Genomic DNA, 19,778 nt, shown 5'->3' with positions numbered 1-19,778 from the left:
CAGTTCAGAGTTACAAACAGCCAGCCTTCCAAGCCTACAAGCACTGCTTCTCATTCTCTGGATTCAGATCTTAGCACAGTCTAGAACATAGCAACAGAAGACTGAAGAAGACTACTTAGGTCACTGAATGATGTCCCAGGCAATCCAAGAACCACTGCAACAGACACTTAGTCTTAAAAGAGCCATACAACTACTCCATGAACAATCCCATACCTGAGAGTGCACACCGTTCCTGATTGCCTGTAGACATGAGACAGAGAAAAAGGACAACAGCTGTACCTCTGGTGTACCATAAGAAGAAAGCAGGAGTGATCATTTCCCAACATCCTTACAGTAGTAAGAATTGGAAGTAAATTGACCAAAAGATCCTAAGTTGTTCCAAGAGCTTCTAACACCAGAAGCAACAGTAGTGCACCTCGCCAAGCACTAAGGCCACCAACCCCTACCCAACCCCCATAGCTAAGTAACACAAGTCCTGTAATGGGAGGCTAAAACATTGCAAACACACAGAATCTCCTCTCTAACATGCATTTGGGTACCAGCCCCACTAATAAATTGGATACAAAAGAACAGTTACCTCAAGCTTTTACTTCTAACTTCAGAGTCATTCTTATCTTGTTTCATGATTCCCATCCAGAAACTTATCAACCTCCGTCTTAAAACACTTTGAGTTTCTTATAACAATGTACCATTGTTGTCTGTCTTTTCCCAGGGAAATCTAGCCATGGGGAATACAACGGGAATCTAATACATTTTTTCTATTAAATCAACATGAACTTGTGTGTTAACCCTTACATTATTCTGCTAAATATTATATGTCTAAAATAATAGCAACCAGTGCTGCTTCCTGTAGACCAGGCTGTACCTTCCAGCAATGGAAGTAGGACTGATGTACCTGTAATCAGTGTAATCTGTAATCCTTACACAGAAAGGGCAGCTGATTCAGGTAATCAATTCATGTATAAAAGACTGATACAATTAACCTTGCAAATCCTAGATTAAATGCAAAATACATATATACACAGTTTTTTTCAAAGCATACTAGGTCTGGTACTCACCTATGCCTCTGTGAACCATGAGATGCTGATAATGTTAGACAGCGAAGATTTCCAGAAATTGTGAAGGGATTAAAGAAGCATTCTTTCCTTTCCCATTTTTAAATGAATTTGGGGAATTATATCTGCTCTGGATACTCGATCATTAGTACTGAATTTTATTAACAGTGGGAAATATATACCTGATTTGAATATCACACATAAAATACTGATAGTATATTTACAAAGTAAATAAATACAAATTATTTACTTTTGAATGACAACAAATGCACATAACAATAGAAATGGCAATTTTCTGCACTAAAATTACTTCAGCATCTTGTTAATGCTGTTGATGATACCTCTGAAAATAGGAGGAATTAAACAGTTGAAAATAGAGAACACCAGTATTGTTGACTTGGAAGTAAAAAGGAAGATGAGGCTTAAAATTAACAGGTAAACAAAGATGGAATTTTATAACAGAAACATAGAAGAGCCTGTTCCAAGAAAAACACCTGAAAAAGGACCCTGATATCCATACAGATATTTGTTACAAGGCTGCTAACTCTGACCAGTGTTAAGAACAATGTAAACTGGGCCTAGAGTGTACAAGGACTGTTGATGTCTCATATTAGAAGTTTGACATTAACTCAATTAATTTCAAATACATCTTCACTTTAGAAAGTATTCTGAAGAACTTTGAAGTCTATCTATAAAACTATTTTACAAGTTATTCTAAAAGTATTTCACTGATTATGATGAGTGAAAGCATTTCCCATCAAAGTTTCATTTAAGTTTTTTCCAAACATTTAAATTTGCCTGTATCGAGACACTCCTCCATCCCTTTGGGAGCTAACTGCAACACAAGATATCAGTACTGGAAGGAAAAAACCATGATACTCCTTATGCAAATGAAATTCTCGCTGTAAGAATTTCATTTCTGAGCAGGCTACAAAACCAGTGCTCATCTGTGCTACACTGCATATTTTGATTATGCGTATACCTCAAGTATATGAAGAGTAGCTAACTTGGATACCTCTAGTGATCTCAGTGTGACAGCACGAGGTCCATGCAGACTAACTATCCTGCTGAGCCATGACCAGGTAGAGGTCCGGTGGTTGAGATAAGAGGAACTAAAGGCCACACAAGGCTTCAAATCTACAGTGGCTTTAATAACCTTTTACAGGCTGATCTGCTGGGTTACAACGGCCAATGAACCATTTGCTTCAGCTTCCTCCCTCTCAGCTCCCAGGCCTCTTCTTCTATCCTAACCCTCACATACTCTTCAAGGTAAACCTTTAATCCCACGTCATTGAGCCATACTCAGAGGAATGGAGAGATCTATCATCACCCGCGTGTGCTGCCTGTTAAATGCTTGGCCAGCGCAAGGGGCATATAGGAAATTCTAATTTTGCTCACGGTATGCTACATAAGTTCCAGCTACTACAAGGGGCACTTTGTTTCCCATTTTAAAGGACATAAACCTTATTGAAAACTTTATTATGTTTCCTTTCCTTTTAGTTGGTGGCAAGTCTAATGCTTTTAGGGGATTCCAAAAATGGAGACTATACCAACTGAGGAATCCATTTCCTTATTTTTCCATCTAAGTACAAAACCTGTCTTCACAGCTGTAACCAAAGAAGGAAGCATTCTTTGCCAGGAACGATGATACTATTGTTTCTGAAAGAGGTGCATATGGACAAATAGGAATACAATTATTTAAGAGGCGTGGGAATCACAAAGGCAATTTCAGTTCCACTATTCCATTTTTTCTCTTTATTTCTGGCAATGCTTTATAATGTTCTCCAAACAATTAGGAAAACAACAAGGTTGTTGATGTCTAGTGAAGAAGAAGAACTTAGAAGTACCACGGTCAAAAGGATGAATAGCTTTGAAGATGAATCCATGTCTTCTTAATATCAGAAATAAAAGGGGTTTCATAAATTGTTCTCACTGTTCTTTTGTCTTTGCCCATATTATTCACCATTTTGGTAAGCATCATGACAGAAGTGATTCTTCCAGACAATTTGATAGCTGGAGTGATGCAGTAGAAAGCATTGTGGCAACTCTGGGAGAAAGAAAAACTGTATCCTGTCACCACTACCAGAAAAAAGAGGACAGGAAAGCCATGAGCACAGGCAAGGACAGATGAACAAACAGCAGCAAAGTCATACAAATCATGGAATGCAAAAACAACTATCTTTAGTGCTGTGAAGGCACTTAAGGAAGAGAAAATTAAATATAATTAAAGCAAGAGGCAAGAAAGGTTCTATTAGCAGCTATACTTTTTTGAACTGCTTGAGATGCCTGCTGGACATTGGGAAAGCAACAAATATAACAGGGAAAACCATTACAGGGCTGGATAGACAGGGTAGGGCTATATAAAAGCTGAAAACTGACCACATACATGAATGAAATATGGATGTGATGGAAGTTTACTTAGGATGACAAAAACTCTTTAGATGCTGCCAGCAAGTGATTAGTACCTGTCTCATCCCTTACCTGATTTTCTTTTCTTTACTCAGCCACTCCTTAGTGTGCTAAATAAGCACTTTAGCACCAAAGCTTCTGAATAACCACCAAGAACTGCTGCTTTCCCACATAGTAACTCCATGTCGTAAGAAGTGGCAAACATCCAGATCAAAAAAAAAAAAAGACTTTTACTAAACATCTTGAAAAACTGATGAAACCTCTCTATTGTATCCTGTATATCCTCTGGACAGCATGGTAAACGAGCTTGATGAAAATATGACTCTGAGGAGATGGAGAAAACGGTATGAATTGCACTATGACAAATACATGTGCATGCATGCACACACACACACACCTCTCCCTTCACTTAGGGCAGCCCTCCAGCTAATGAAGACTCTTTAACTTTTCTGCATGCAAGGCACACATCCATTTATGGGAAGATTAGAAGTCAGGATGGTGAGTCTGTGTGAGGTCAGCAGGAACGTAATATAAAAGGTTGATTTTGAAGCACAGTTGTCCCACCCTCTCACCCCCCCATGAATGTTTTGTTTACCATTGCCAGAGAAATTTCTTCAGCGTACAACTTGAAAAAGCACTTTCAGCTTAGCAATTTCAAACTGGACTCTGGAAAAGTCAGCTCTGTTCTGCATAACTCATGTGCAGTCACCAACAATAAATGTCAGAATTGAGATAATTCTGTTGATAAAAGAACTAGAAAAAGGTTTGGATTCCTCTCCTCTGGCATTATTTCTGCAGAACTTATAAAGTAGAGAGAGATTAATAAAATATATATTTGCCAATAGATTTCAGACATGATTTTGAGTATAAGCATGTTTCAAATTTGCTAAGTAAAAAGATGTGTTGGTCATCTTTCTAAAAAGAATGACACTTAAAAAATAAATATGGATTTTATAATAATTTTGTGTGTGTGTGTGTAGCGACAGTGAAAAACACCGTTTCCCTCAGTAGTCATAGACCCTGATGTTTTTTCCTGCATGAACTGGACAAAAAAAATCTAGACAGGTATAATTTTTTGGAAGAATATCAGTGGGAGGCAAATCGCATACATCTTAAACTGATTCTGTCTTTAATTTTCATTGGCTGATAGAAGCGTGAAAAACCTGGCCAGTTAGCCACAAGAATTAATAAACAAGAAGGAATGCAAAATGCTAGCTCTGCTCAGGCAAGATTTTTAGGTCCTTCCCTAAGAAATCAACTAGACCTTCCCAAATACTAATATCTTTTGAGCTTTAGATTTTGAAGAAACATATGAAAAGATGGAGTTTGAACTGCTACATTTAAGGGTTTTTTTATTCCTTTGATACCTGTAAATTCAAATTCAGAAAACCAGATGAATTTAGATATATTTTTTTGCAAGTGCCTAGTTAACTACTATTCATCACAGTGGTGGCAAAAGTGTCAGAGAAGACTCCATAAGCTCCATCAAAAGTTTTTTTGAATCACTGAAGACAAGATCTTGCTGAATCACCTGCACAATCTCAAGGCAGAAGCGCTCTCAAAAAAAAAATGACCCAGGGATTTGTTCCTGCACACTCAAGATGGGACATTGCATACTATTTCTGACATGCTTACAGCCAGCTATATGAGACCACTGCAGACACTGTGATGTGCTTTAAAGTACACAAGATATATGACACTAATGTATTTTGATAGATAATACATATCATAGCTATATGATCATAATATATAGCCTGACATTTCCTTATCATTCAACCTACTTTCCGTTCTCTCCTTTCTCTGAGTCTGGGGTCTGAAGGAAGACAAATTAGCTATGACCTAACCTGGATTATACTAGAGTGGTGTTTTCTGGCACATAAAAGCACTTAGATTAATAAAGCAAGGTGATCGATAAGTCGTATCAATGAGGAGCTGTGAGTGACACTTTAAAGGATGCACAATCTTTGGATCTATTGCTGATTGTAAAGTTCACAATGTAACTTGTGTCCCCTAAATTTTTTTGCCATTTGCAAGTGAAGAAATAAGCAGGGCTATATTTTCAAATATACATCTTTTATCCACAATTTTGCTACTTCCAAGCAAGGTTACTGGGATACGCTCCTTCAGAAGAGCAATCCTGCAATGAAGAAGAAGAGAAAGCAAAATTGAAACCAAACAGAAAAAAAAAAAAAAAAGGGCAACTCTGAAGTGGGGAGAAAGAAAAATGTTGCATTCTGAATACACTGGTGTTACATAGTTAAGGCTGACTTCCATTTTGCACTTCAGGTAAGGATCTAGTCTCTGCTTCCTATGAAATGCTAGTTTCACCAGCAGCTCAGTATGTGGCAGAATGATGATCTCAGTGGGATTTCTTGTCATTTCTGGATGCAACCTGAGATGCAAACTAATGATGTTCATAGCCATCAGTGGCTCGACATCAGGCTATTGTGAGACCACCACTCCTGTCAATACCTTATCTTTACAGTTGGATGAACCAATAACACTTTTGTGTCCTTTTTAAACATTTGGGTGCTAATTCTTGCAAAGCTTGTCCAGTGTATAATTTCTTTGTCTTTTAAAAAGACTGGAAATTTCTCTATTATTACACCATACTGGCATCAATTTTGCTCTGCAGCACCTGAGCCAACTCTTTTCTGGAGTACCTCAGTTACCACACAGACACTCTCATGATTGCACTTTAGGTCCATTGCCCCTGTCCCTTTCACTAACAAAGCATATGGTAGCTATAGGGTTGTGTCCCTCTGCATGTGCAAAGCTTCACCTGCTTTGCTGAAGTGTTCCACATCTGTTTGCTGAAAGTAGAAAGTGAGGGATCTTAGTTCCCATTCTTGATGCTGAAGGAGCTCCTGCAGCAATCACAGACTTTTCTGCCTAGTTCTTTTATGCCCCCAAACTTGGTTCTTCTGCTTTGCCTCTTCTAGCCCAACTACTTTTCTTGATTCCTTCTGTGAATAAAGCATCTTCGTTCTTCCTGAAGTCAGGAAAGTCATGCTCCTTGCCTTCAGCTCCAGCTCCCAGGTCAAACAAACAGATAGAATGCAAAAGGAAAACTTGCTAAACCCCTGCTGCCTAGACATGAAGCAAGTTCATTTGTTCAGTGATTCAGATATAGATGTTAGTCACATACAGTAGCTGTGACGGGATGGAGCTTTTACCTCTAGTAAAAGCTTCAGCAGGACTCTAAAGAATTTGTTCATACAAGGTTTCTTCCCCAAGGTCAGCCCTGAGTAGTTTTAGATAATCTAAAGCAGAGCCCTGACATGGGTTTCCCCACCAAAGTTTGATCCTTAGGTTTGCTACTATAACAACTCCCACATGAAATGGTTATAAGAGTTTTCCTTTAGCAACAATGGCAAACAATGCATGTCTAATCTCACTCTTCGAAACAGCTGCACCATTTTTGCCACAACTATAAAAAAACTGCTTCAGGCAGGCACCCGGCAAGCTAAGATGCAATTCAGTGGTGACTTCAGTAAGGGTGATAAACAGTGAAAAGCAACTGAGAATAGGGATTTATGATGGGATGTTTCAGACAACAGATGCTGGATGTTTTTAATGGTTGAAAATATAAATGAGGTCCAAAAGTGTGTTCCTTCTTCAAAGAGAATTCAGAGTCAAAGCTTTAGGTAGCAAGCTGACAAAATGTTTGCATGAATTTGCACAAATTAGCTGAAATAAATATCTAAAATGTGATATTATTCCCAGAGCTTGCTTTTGCTTTTAATTAGTTGAACACTATTAGAAATACTTAAATATGATCATGGTAATTGGAAACAAACTAGAGGTTTTTCTGGGTTTTATGCATTTCCAGTTAAAAAGTAAAAATAAAACTGATTTTTAGAATTATTCACATTTTTGTCAAGAAGAAGTTAATCTGTACAAGCAGATACATCCTCAAAGTATGTTTCATCCTTCTAGTTCACATAAAAGCCTGAACTTGATTGGGGCGGGAGATACATTCCACATCATATTATTTGCTGGAGTGAAAAGAAGCTTTAGAATTTCATAACTGAACGAGAGCTTCAGATAATCTAGTTGGAGTCCAGTAGTATCTTAGGCCACTAAACTCCATCCGCCAACCTGCTAATCTCAATAATTTAGTTACTGAGTTCCTCAAGCTGAGTTGACCAGACAGTCTGTTGGTAAAGAGACTTTAAAATGTATTTGAATAAGCTGTCTGAACCATAAAATTTTACTTTTAATTATGCTTTTCCAGTATTAGGCAATGATGCTAGACTTCATAAATCATCTTAATAGCCTTTATTTACAGAGTGTGTTACAAGCAACAAAACAATTTTGTTTGAGGTATGCCATATCTGGCAGATTAATCACTCTTTTGTCCTACAAACTGACATGCAAACTTGGAATAAATTTGACCTGGAATGCACCTTAAATTCTCAGAAGTCATGTGCTATATTTTCCCAGCACATTGCAAATTAAAATGAGAAGAGCACTTGTGTTTGCATTAGGAACACTGAATGTCAACAAGTACTGTCAACTGATGAATCTCAGAATTTAATTCTTTAAAGGGCAGGAGGAAGCAGCTTTAATTTGCTTCTCCACAAACACCTGGTTTAAAGATTTATTCAAATATGTAATATTCTTTTAAGACCAAATCAAGATCACTTTTACTCTGCTGGATAATTTTGATGGTTAATTACATCACTATCCAGATATAGCTTCACTGTAAGGCTCAGGTTTGCCAATTCCCTTTGCTTAACATGCTTTTATTGCTGGGAAAGACTGGAGATCTAAAGGAGCTGTAAATCATAAAAGAATTTCTAGAGGTTTATTGCACAGATCACAAATGGGAAGAAACATGGTTAGTGAACTAACAAACACAAATTTGTTAGATAAATTACTTTTATTAAAACACATTGGTCTTTATTGAGAAACCTTACCAAACTTATTTGTCAGATAAAGAAAATGTATTTGATTTGTATGGTCATACTAAGCTTAAACACCAAACAGAAAGATTCACTTTCTATGACAACTGATATATCATTTTTCTCATTACAATAGATTACTTTTAAACAGAGCCTTTCATCCTAAATGACAAAAAATGTATGCTACAGACATTACATAACAATATAGAGGACAGAAAATACATTTCCAATTGGTAAAGAAGGAGTATTCTGTAACTGTGACAAAATGGGACTTACCAGGATGTCCAGGATGTTTGGTCTCTGCCCTGCCTTCAATAAAGTGACAATGCATCTTTCAACACAAGTCCTCAAGACTGCTGTTTTGACATATGTTTGTGCCAATAGAGATAACATACTGCCCTCTTTGAGCACTCTGTATGGTTGTGTCAGACTTTAAGTAGGTCATGTGAAAGAACGGTTGCTGAGTATTTTGAACAGCAGATCAGAGAAGAGAAACTTCATGACAGAATCCCTGAAACGGATATGAGAGCACTCATGTTCAGTTCAGCAGAGCTCATTTAGTAAGGGCTTCCACAGCCAGTATGAGATACCATGTCAGTTCTCCTACAAGTTTGCACAGAACCAACAGCTTCGAAGTGGGCGGTTTCTTCTACATAGTTCACACATGCTGACGTTTTTGTTTCAACATAGTTAAAATAATTACCTATGCATGTCTTTGTGGAGTGCCTGCTGTTTGAAACATTGAAAAGGTAAGCAAGCCCAAGCATCTATTTTCTTGAGAATCACATCATTATGAGGTTTCTTCCTTTACTGAGATGTTCTTACATTAGGTACTATATGTCAGCAAATGTAGCTAATGATACATCCCCTTTGCTTATGGATAATGAGAACTAGAAGTTTCTTAAACAGATTGGGGTAAAGGATGTCTCAGCAGCTGAGACATGTACTTCTGGGAGTAATAATCATGAAGTTGTTCATTTTGCAGCTAACGTTTCTTTTTCCTCATGCATGAAAGCAAATTAATTAAAAAGTAGTAAATAATTTACACACCTTTCATAAAAGCAATAACCTCCTATCATAGGGAATCTGCGAGGATCCAAATCAAGCAGCTGTATAAGAAAATTCCTAGCCATAAGCATGTGAATAATCCCAGAAATAGTTGAGTTAGATGCATTAATATATCTTGCTGACTGTGATATAAATTAATAATTTCTAAAGTAGCAATCAACAAAAATAGGCTTTCTGACACTTAAAGGCTAATAACAATTATGTTTAAAACATTTTATTGAAAACACAAACAGAACTGTAGACAGATGTCCATATATATCATATGATAGATGTTGTGGAGCAGCACTGCACCTTCTGAAGACTGAGTATGTATCTTGGCTTTACCACACAACTATTTCCACATGTACTGATAGGTGGGGAGGTATAATTGTTGCTGCCCTGGATAAGACAGCACGGTCCTGCAGAGTTTTTAATCACAGCGGAAGAATAAACTTGTTACAACATGAACTCAATTTAGAAGACTTAGCTTACCTCATAAGATAAACTAGGCACAAAAATATTTTTGGTATTACTGTGTGAAAGGAAGCTGTAGATGAAACTAGATTATTAGGTAATTCTTCTGTCAGGCGGAATAGTTTTGAAGCAGTGTTCCCTTTGCACACCTATCCTAAGTGAAAACACACCACTGAAATCCCTAAACTGAGAAGGGTCTTGAAAATGGAGGATGCCTGATTTAGATGGTCGCTGTTAAAACTCACAATCTTTTCCCCTTTTTTAATGAAAAAGGGAATACTTTTAAGGGAAGGACATTGCTATTCTGAGTCAGTCTGGCCTACTAAAATTTACTAATTTAAGAGAAAGGCTGCCTCTTTTTTTTTTTTTATTAACTTCAAGGCTATTTGAAAATTTTCCAGTAGAAATGGTGATTTCTGTCCGGAAGCAGAGTTAACTTACTTAGCCAAGCTGTGAGTTTGTACTTTGTCCCAATTTGAAAGTTCATACCTGGATGTAAGAGGTACAGCTGTAAACTTGTGAGACTCTTGAGAATCTCTGATCAGAATGGTTTACCTGACATTCTTTGTCTAGATACAGTCTGTAAGTTTTGATTAGACTAGAATTAGACTTTGATTTGACTAGAATTAGAGCCCCCTGTAATAAATAAATAAATAAAACTTGCAATAAGCTAAGCTTAAAAAAAATACTGCGCAGACTTTTTTTATGTTGGGATGGAAAGGTGGGGAGAGACTCTGTCACTGGAGGCGACACCAAAAGGTGTGCGCTGCAGTGCGCCCTGATCCCCACTCGCCCAAATACTACTACCTGCTGCCCAGCTCCAGAAGACGCGCAGGCAACGAGGTTCAGGGACGCTTTAGAAAACACTGACAGCTCCCCGACATCTGTGAAGACCTCACGGAAGTGCTTCCCCCCCCCCCTTTTAGCTCTCCGAGCAAGGAAAAAAAAAAAAGACTCCAACCCCAAAAGAAATACCGGAGGTTTCTACCTCAACCGCCTGCTTTAAGCCTTCACTTCACACCCGGCCCCTCAGTTTTCGGGCGCGCTTACAAAGCTCGGCTCCAACCAGCACTGCCCTGCTCGGGCGTGCAGCTGGTGAGCGGGCCGTGCCGCGACCCCCCTCACCGCCACCGCGGGCCCGGCGCCGGCCGTTGCCGCAGCCCGCCGCGCCGGACCGCTGCCGCCGGCCTGAGGCGGGAGGCCCCCGCCCCGTCAGGGCTAAAGCGGTGCTCGACCGCTGCCCGCCGAGGCGGCAGGGCGAGGTCTCCATCTCTCCCCGCGGCACCGCGGCCGTGTGGCCGCAAACCCGCTCCGCTCCATGCGGGGGGGGGGGGGGGGGGGGGGGGGGGGCTGCGCCGGGGAGAAGGCGGGAGGCTGCCGCCGACGGCGCCCCGGCGCAGCCCCCCCCCCGCCACCCCTGAGGGGAGCTCCACCCCTGAGGGGAGCTCCGCCCCCTCGCGAGCCCCGCCCCCCCGCACAGCCCCGCCCCCTCAGGCCAACGGCAGCCCCTGGGGCGTCGGACCCGCGGGCGGCGGCTGTCCCTCCACCCCGGCGACGGCTTCGCGCCTGCGCTGTAAGGCGCCTGTGGAGCCGAGCCGAGCCGGGCCTGGCCGCCCGTGCGTCGGCGCGTCTGCGCAGCCCGTGCCAGCCGAGGGGGCGGGGCCGGGCCCTGCAGAGGGTGACGTCACCCTCCGTCCCCGCCGCCGGCGCCGCCTCTGCCCGGCGAGGGAGGGCCGGGGCTTGCCGGCTGCAGGCGCCGCCATGGCTGCCATATTGGGGAGGAAGTGAGAGCGGGAGGCGGCGGCGGCGGCCAGGAAGGAGCCCTTCCCTTTTCCCTTCTGCTTGGGCGGACGCAGGCTTCCCGGCAACGGCGGCTTGCGAGACCCCCCGGAGCCGGCGGTGTAGAGGCAGCGGCGGGTGGCGGCGGAGCTGAGCGCCCCGGAGGCGGCCTTGGCCTAAGATGGCGGACCCGGCGGAGTGTAACATCAAAGTGATGTGTCGCTTCAGGCCCCTCAACGAGTCCGAAGTGACCCGCGGCGACAAGTACATCGCCAAGTTTCAGGGCGAAGACACCGTCGTCATCGCGGTGAGGGGCCGCCCCGGACGGGAAAGGCGGGGAAGCGCCGGGGGGGAGGGGGTGTCAGGGGTCGGCGGGGTCAGATACCGCGGGGATGGGCGCGGTGTGAGGCGGGAGGGCAGGGCCGAGGCGCTCGGCAGCGCCCGCGGGCGGGGACGCCTCGGGAGGGGGGGCGGCCTTTTGGGGGGGGGGGGCAAGGGGAGGAGGGCAGGCAGAGCTGTGGAGGGGGGCCGGCTAGTCTAGAGGTGGGCATGGTCGGGCAAAGAGCAGGGAACCGGTGGGGGCAGAGGTCCCCGAGCAGTGGGCGTTGGGGTGTAGGGAGACGTCGGCGGCAGCAGGTCAGGAAACCTTTGACAAAGGCGCTGGCGTGTAGCGTGAGGTTCCGTTGGCGAGCCCGAGCCACAGGGCACGCTTCGGTATGGCCACGGAAACTGCGTGAATTACGAGGTGGAGAGTAGCAGGCGAGTCCTGCGGTGTGTCCCCCAGCTAGGCTGTCCCCGGTTTCGGTGACCGCGATGAGTTTGACCGCTAAATTCGTGCTCAAAATGCATGCGTTGGAGCTACCTACCATCGAAGTAATTGTCTACAGAGAGTTGGGAAGAAAATGCAGAACAACAGTGCAGGCTTCAGTTTGGTGGTGCTTGTGACCTGTAAATCAGTCTCGAGCTAATAACTTTTGTTTTTAAAATCAGAATAAACAGACCATTTGGCTTATTACATGTTTGTAAAGTTATTTTAACTGAAGTCACCTTACAAAGTATGAGGCCTGTTATAAAACAATCTGGATGTTACAGGGGGAAAGGTAATCCTTTCCTTTTTGTTCAGTGTATCGTATTTAGCCACACAGTGGAACTGGACTATAAAATTAAAGTACAGTAGTTTATTGCCTGGTTTGGTTAGTATTGTAAAAACACACTTTATTCCCAGTGTTTGTTTTATTTTTGCTAACTTTTAATCTGTGTTTTCATATAAATACTTTCCTCTATAGAGACAGTGCTGGTTCTGCGTTACGGAAGGTAACTTAGATGTCAGTTATTATCAGTCTTCAAATTTTCTTTTTTATATTCTGTTTCTTGAGGCTACCAATGATAGCTTTTTCGCACGGTGTTTGAAGAAGGTGATATAATAAAATACTTTAGTATTTTAGTATGACTAAATACTAGTGCTCTAGTCTGTTAATATTCAACTGAATTTGTCAATAAAATATGGAATTCCATGAATCTGCAGCTACAAGAACAATAGCAAGCTTGTGAAATGAGGTAATTCAGGCTTATTTCAACTGGCCACTTAGTATCTTGAAGTACATCTCTTCTTCCTGAGGTTGTACAGGTAAACTCCTCAGAATAAGGAACCAAACCTGGAAAATGGAAAACTTAACTAGAACAAATGATCTTGCATCCATCAGTGAAAACCCATTCATTGTGACACTGCATGTTCTGTTTAAAATCCATGATTAAGTTTAGAAACCTTGAAGTTTTCTGACTTTTAAAAAATATTTTTTCCATATCTTCTTTCAGTAGTTCTAGTCTAAAAGAAAACTTGTTTAAATACTCTTTAAGTATGCTTTAAAAATATCTAAAATGTAAATTGGGCTGAGGTGGTACTATATCTGAGTAGAACAGTCTGATGGCATGCTCCTGAGGGATCATGTGGGGCTTTCTGCTTGGGATTAATGTTTAGTGTTACAGCTGTACTTTGGTGTTTTCTGCATTGGTAAAAATGACCAAAAAAAAAAATCTTTCAGTGGTCCTAGGGCCAGGACTTGCTGTGTCTGACTTTGGGAAAAATGCCTCCCAGAATTATTAGATTGGGTAGTGGTGGCAGTATTTGTGTTCTGTTTCACAAAATCTTAATAAAGGATTGATATTCTGTGATTTTGTTTTTATAATGGTGGATATATGACAAGATCGATGTTCTCAAAGTTATGACGTGATTCTCTAAAACTGCTAAGACAATTACTTTAACTTGGTTTTTTTAATTTTTTTTTTTTTTTAACAAACTGACTGAGTTTATTTTATAAAGTTACGGACCTTCCAACCTAAGGCTGTAGGCAGCCACCTCTTGTGTGTGTTGTAGAATTGCCCAAGGGAGGATAGTAACAGAAACAGTCCTTCTCATGAAACAATTTCTAAAAACATTCCTCAATAAGTTGTATGTTTGGTTACTTTCAGCTACTTGGTTTCTGTCTTTATTGCTACATGTCATATGGGCTGCCTGTTGAACAGTAATTGAGCCACTTTTTTTTTTACATAGCTGCTTTCCTCAGCTGCCTGAAGGACTTGTACCTTCTGCGTGCACCTGGGTCTGTGCTGAAACCGTGAAGGCTTCTTTAATAAGACTTGGGAGTTGCCTTTAAAGGTAGATAGGAGGTGAAAACTAGGAGACGTGGAAGCAGAGCTTATACCAGACTGCAGATTTGGCTTTCTGGAGGAGGGTGGGGAGGGAAATCAGTGACTATAACCAAACCCTGCTCCTTCCTTGACTCCCCTGTCATCTCTGGTGTATCTATCCTCCCTTCTTTTCCTAGCTCCTATGTAATTACTGGCATGGTTGTCTTTCTGGACAAGTGAGTTGTTTTGATTTGTGTCAGATAAAATACTTGTTTTAATTGTAGCTAGTGTGTAACAGCAATTTGGGTGGACATATGGGGTTGGTATGTTTTAAAGAGCAGGCTTTGAAAAATTGCCGTCCTTCCACAGGATGAAACTTTTTTAACTAGCAAAGAGCTTTTAAAGTATTAATCAAAGGTGGCTTCTTTCCACTTTAATATTTTATTAAATACTTTTTTTTCTAATGGTTCTTCCTATTAATTCAATATAAGTTTTTTTTTTAAAACAGATAATAGGGTGACTTGTTATGAGTCTATGGCTTTTATTTTAAACATCATAAATATACCTTTATACAAAAATTGATAGCAATTTGCACATGGATTTCAGGCTTTTGAGTAAGATGAAACAGGGAGGAATAGCAAGCTTATAATATCTATATGATTATGTCCTTTATTTTTTTCAAAGGTAAAACTGCTTGCAACTAAGTAGCTTTATAGTTCTGCATAACATATCTATACTTCTTTTTAAAAAAACATCTCTATACCTAGTCTTGCTCATCTTAAAACTGTCCAAAAGATAAGATAGATTACTGAATACAGTGACACTCAAGAATTTTGGACTGAAGCCTAAACTGAAAACAGTACTATCAAATGACTGAAGTGGCGAGGTGTTACGGGCATTCACACAAATGGGCAGTATCCCTCTATTATCCAAACTTTTCTAGTAATGATCATAGTATATTCCTTATTTCTATGGCTTTTAAGAAAGAATCATGGCTATCTGCCTGTATTTTCGTATTTGCTGAGAGTACTATTTTTTTTGTATGTAAGATGTAACCCCTGTAATCCTGGAAAGAGCTTGAGACATGTAGCTTGCTTTTTCATTACCTTTTAAACTAGTATTGGATAGTAAATGAGAGCAAGGCTAGGTTTAATTTATGTTAGAATCAGGTTAGTGAAGATCACTTGCTATTACTACAGCTCTTGGCAGCAGATTATTCAAAAGGAAAATATGCATTGCAGAAAAAAAGGCTGTGCCGGACTGCATAAATGCAAGAAGCAAGGTGCATTCTTAAAACAACTTTTTTTGTCTTATTTGCTAGGGCGAAGGAAAGCACTGCTTAATTAGAAACACGTGAATAAAAATGCTTTATGTCTACAGTGCAACTTTAAACATGAATCAGAAATTGCAATCTGTAGCTGAAACAATCATATTCTTTCAGTTTTACTCTAATTTTTTTTTTTTTACTTCATTCCATGAAATGGTAGATAATAGAGACATTTTGCAGATGATACTGGTATGATGATTTAACAGAAAGCAAATATTCTAGCTTACAGTAATATGTAAAGGGAGAGCTATATTCCCTGGCTGCTGTACCACTTGCTTAGAGACACCTCACTCGTATTTGGTTTTTGTTCTGAAATTCAATGATCATTTTTATGCCAGCAGTGCTTGCTTTTCTCTTTAGAAGAAACTTTTTAACTAAAGCAAAGCTTGGCTGAAACTCTTGTTCCAAAATTCCTCTCTGTTTTGATGCTGGAAACTGAGTTTCTAGTCACAATTTTTTAAAATAAAATTACATGTTTTAGTCCTTCTGTAACAATAAATAACTGCTGTAAAAGTTGATATTTGAGTTACAGTATTTGCACAGAAATAAGAAAAATGGGTCAGAAAGAGCTGAGATCCACTAACTGTTCTGTATTGTCTGCAGTTTTGTATGCATAGAGCTAGGACAAGAAGAAAATCCTTTTTCCTTATCCTAAAAATAAAATACTGATTTGGAACAGTGCCTTTTCACTCGTTTGCAGTCCTGGACTCCGTTAGGTGTGTCAAAGCAGCAGTACCTTAGCTTAGTAATAGGAAGAACTGACTCAGGTATTTGACATCATACTTTCCAGAAATTATTCTTTGTGGGATTTTTCTTTTAACATATTTTGTGCTGATGGGAAGAACTTTGTTTAATAAAGATGCAGAACTTAAAGGGAAGGTAAGCCCATTACTTATTACTTCAACCTCTCACCAAGGATAAGCTAACCATGGGTGGGTATAGCATTGTTTTAACTGTCCATTCTAGCAAAAACTGGTAAAGAGCATCTGGGTATGTTGTGGTAGAAAAATATGCTACCGATTTTTCAAGTAAATTTTCACTGCTGACTTGGCTTCAGATACTAATGCATAAAAAATAAGGTGAACTCAGGTAATTTACAAATAACCAATTCTGTAGTTTATGGAAAGTTATAATGGTAGAAATAAGTTGTTTTTTTTAAAAAAAAATATTTCTATGGGGATAACCTTAAGTATTTCTCGGACTTTTGAGGTAAGATTTCAGTCTAGTTGTGATTGCAGATTTTTGTGCAGTCCTCATTGAAGGTACTGACAAAAACTAACTTTTCTGAAGAAACTTAACGCATTCTCTAAATCTTGTATGATTTAGATGGGTTGAATGTCCTGTTATATAAGGATAACGGGTAACTAGTCTTCGAGTTAACTGCAGAACTGTGTACTTGAACGTAAACCCTTTATTAAGATTCACTTTACTGCTAAATCATGTTGGCAGATGTACTTTTTTGAGGGCTGTGAGAGCGCTTGCAAAGTTTTTGCTGTGGGACCACATCCCTTCAGTACAAGCAACTACGGGAGCTGAAGTTGTCTTGTAGTTGATTACTGACAGAACAAGTGCTAGGCAAGGATTCTGTTCTATTTGGAGCAAGGAAGTCAGAAGCTCTGCTTGTTTGCTTGATATTTTGTGTGTTGCTTATAGGTCATATGTATTAAATTTTTATTAGGATTTGAGCAATGCTTGCTGAAAATTTCTGGAGTATGTCAAAGCAGCATCATATCATGGTAGTGACACTGCTACTACCACTGTTATGGACACCATCTGGTAATGTTGCTTGGACCTTTTGTGTTTTCAGTTCATCATAATATCTGATTGTTTACTACTTGGGGAAGAAAAGGCATCTGGTATAGAAAAAATATCTGACACTTTAATCTTTCTTGATTAATCTCTTAAAGGTAATGAGGCAGCTTTCTAGGGCAGGGTAATCTGTGTAATACTGTTTTACCTTTGTTTACAGCAGAAAGTAGACTGTAAAGAGAAGTGGTAAGACATAGCGTTGCAGATGTCAAAGATGTGAAACCATACTGAGTGTAACTTGTATTCTTAAAACATAATTATCCTGGAACCTGCTTGGCTAAACCTACTTGGTTAGATATTGATTCAGTGATGATGGAGCAGGGACATGCCTCTGATGTGGGTTTTCATAGGTGTGATAAGTGTACTGCAACCTGGGAAGGGAGGGAAATATGTAATTGGATTTTTGAGTGCTTTGAAGTTGTATTGTGGCTTCATCTAGGAACGTATAATACTAAGGACATGTACAAAATCCCTCCACTTTCCGCCTGCGAGGGATGGGGAAGTGACAAGCAGTATAAACAGAACTCCTCGTGAGGATTCTTTTGGCCAGAATTGTTAAATTTGGGGGGTATGTTGGTAGCAGTTGTTAACTTGAGGGAAATTGGAATTTGTCATGTGCCTACCAGCTTTCACCGGTATAAATAAAACTTGTATAAATAAACAAGATCAATTAAAGGCATTACTGACCAAGTGAAGTCGTTGCAGCTTGGTTTTCTGTTCTTACTCGTCCATGGCATTCATCATACATGCTGTTCTTTATTTTAACATTTTGTCCAACAAAAGAGACTGTAATTATATGGGATGCTGTAATTTGGCTCTGTTCTCTTATGAAGGCATTTAAGAGGCAATTGGAGAGTAGATAGTCTAAAAAATATTCTGTGTCTTTGGATTACTCTTAAATTAGTAAACATAATTTTCCTTTAACATAGATAAAGAAGAATAGTTCCATTCAGTCAACCTTTGCTTGGCAGAAGAATTAAAAAACCAACCAAACAAAAAACCACAAACAAAAAAACCACAAATACACACAAAACCCTCTAAATACTGTTTAAAAATCTAGAGAAGGAAAGCTTTTTCAGAACCTGCTGCAAATACCTGTGGATTGCAGGATGGTTGCAGACTAGTGCAGGTTGTGCCTACAGTTCTTTCTAAACAAGTTATCTTCCTGTACCGGAAACTAGGCCTGATATTTTAATCTTTTTTTTTTTTTTTTTAAAGTTGGATTTCACTGAAGTAAATAAGAAAATCTGCTATTTGGCATCAGAAATATTCTGTAGTAACATATAAACACATGATAATGTATGTGTATACATTCAAACATATACTATGCAAAATAATGTTTGCATTTTAATGTACTTTTCTGTTCTCGTAGTTGTCATGGTCTACTGGGAACAGCAAAGATCAGATATGTTGGGATCTGTGAGAAACAGTATTGTTAACAGTTGCTGCATAGGCTGTCAGAAGATAATATCCAGGAACTTTCCCTAATTTTTCTGAAATCAATTTAATTGGAATACTTGTCATCTATATATTTTTCTGGAGTAATAATTTGGAGAAGAGTTTAAACCTTACAATTACAAACACACAAATTCCTAATGCTGCACAGGTGGTTTGCAGTGACATTGCACACTATCACTTTTCTTACTATATTTTTCCAAGGTGTAGTGGTAAATATGATCCTCTAAAATGGTAATATTTCAGTGCATACAAATATGCACTTGAGCATGAAACAGATCTGATGAATATTTTGTGATGTAGATGACTTGCAGTGTGTAGTGTGGCTGATTGACATTTGTGAAGTTGGAGGCTTTTTGAAACTACAGCTGCTAGTGAGAAAGAAAATGTATAGCTAGTGTTATCTTTTTCTACAGTGACTTACCTTTTTATGTAATGTGTTCTCAGTCTTCATTTTCTTACCTCAGGGTTACTTGGAACTTGTTAGTTGTTTGTCTTCTGGTATATGTAATGGCCTCAATCCTACCTGTAGAACGTAGGAATTTGAGGTGTATTTGAAGCTAAAATGAGTAATCAAGAAGGCTTGTGTTTTCCCTGCTGTGAAACAAGCATTCTGACAAACTTCAGCACCTTAGGGATAGTTTCTGCCTACTGAGTCTTGTGGTTTCTTGAGCATATTTACACAGTGAATGCTGTAATTACTTTTTCCAAGAGGGAGCTCATCCACCTGAATTCAAGCCCTCTCAGCAGATAGATATGTGTTGAATCTAAAAACCTTCGTTGGTGTTATGCTAGATGTTATTAAAAGATAAATGGAAGGTCAGGCTGGGGAAGGGAATGTGGTGGGTGGGTGAAAGATGGAAGCTATACTTGTTTCTCTGCCAGAGA

The 19,778-nt window shown here is 39.9% G+C and overlaps 1 protein-coding gene and 1 long non-coding RNA gene across 3 annotated transcripts in view; one reads left to right on the top strand and one right to left on the bottom strand.

Moving 5' to 3' along the window:
* Positions 1-1,817: 1,817 nt before the first annotated feature.
* LOC128150043 (uncharacterized) lies at positions 1,818-11,188 on the bottom strand. The gene is made up of 5 exons (XR_008237918.1): positions 10,881-11,188; positions 8,648-8,882; positions 6,247-6,430; positions 3,537-3,642; positions 1,818-3,134 (listed from the first exon to the last, which is right to left on the bottom strand). It is a non-coding gene; the product is annotated as an uncharacterized LOC128150043 (long non-coding RNA).
* A 408-nt stretch (positions 11,189-11,596) lies between these two features.
* The window catches only part of KIF5B (kinesin family member 5B), a 38,827-nt gene continuing 30,645 nt past the window's right edge, over positions 11,597-19,778 (top strand). For both annotated transcript variants that reach the window (XM_052805832.1, XM_052805823.1), the window contains exon 1: positions 11,597-11,978. In XM_052805832.1, coding sequence (XP_052661792.1) covers positions 11,853-11,978 — 126 coding nt within the window. In that variant the 5' untranslated portion in view covers positions 11,597-11,852. The remainder of the gene's footprint in view (positions 11,979-19,778) is intronic.

The sequence above is a fragment of the Harpia harpyja genome, chromosome 1 (assembly GCF_026419915.1).
Source record: "Harpia harpyja isolate bHarHar1 chromosome 1, bHarHar1 primary haplotype, whole genome shotgun sequence".
Lineage (NCBI taxonomy): Eukaryota > Metazoa > Chordata > Aves > Accipitriformes > Accipitridae > Harpia > Harpia harpyja.
Note: the sequence above shows the minus strand (reverse complement) of the source record. Positions and strands in the feature narration are given on the sequence as shown.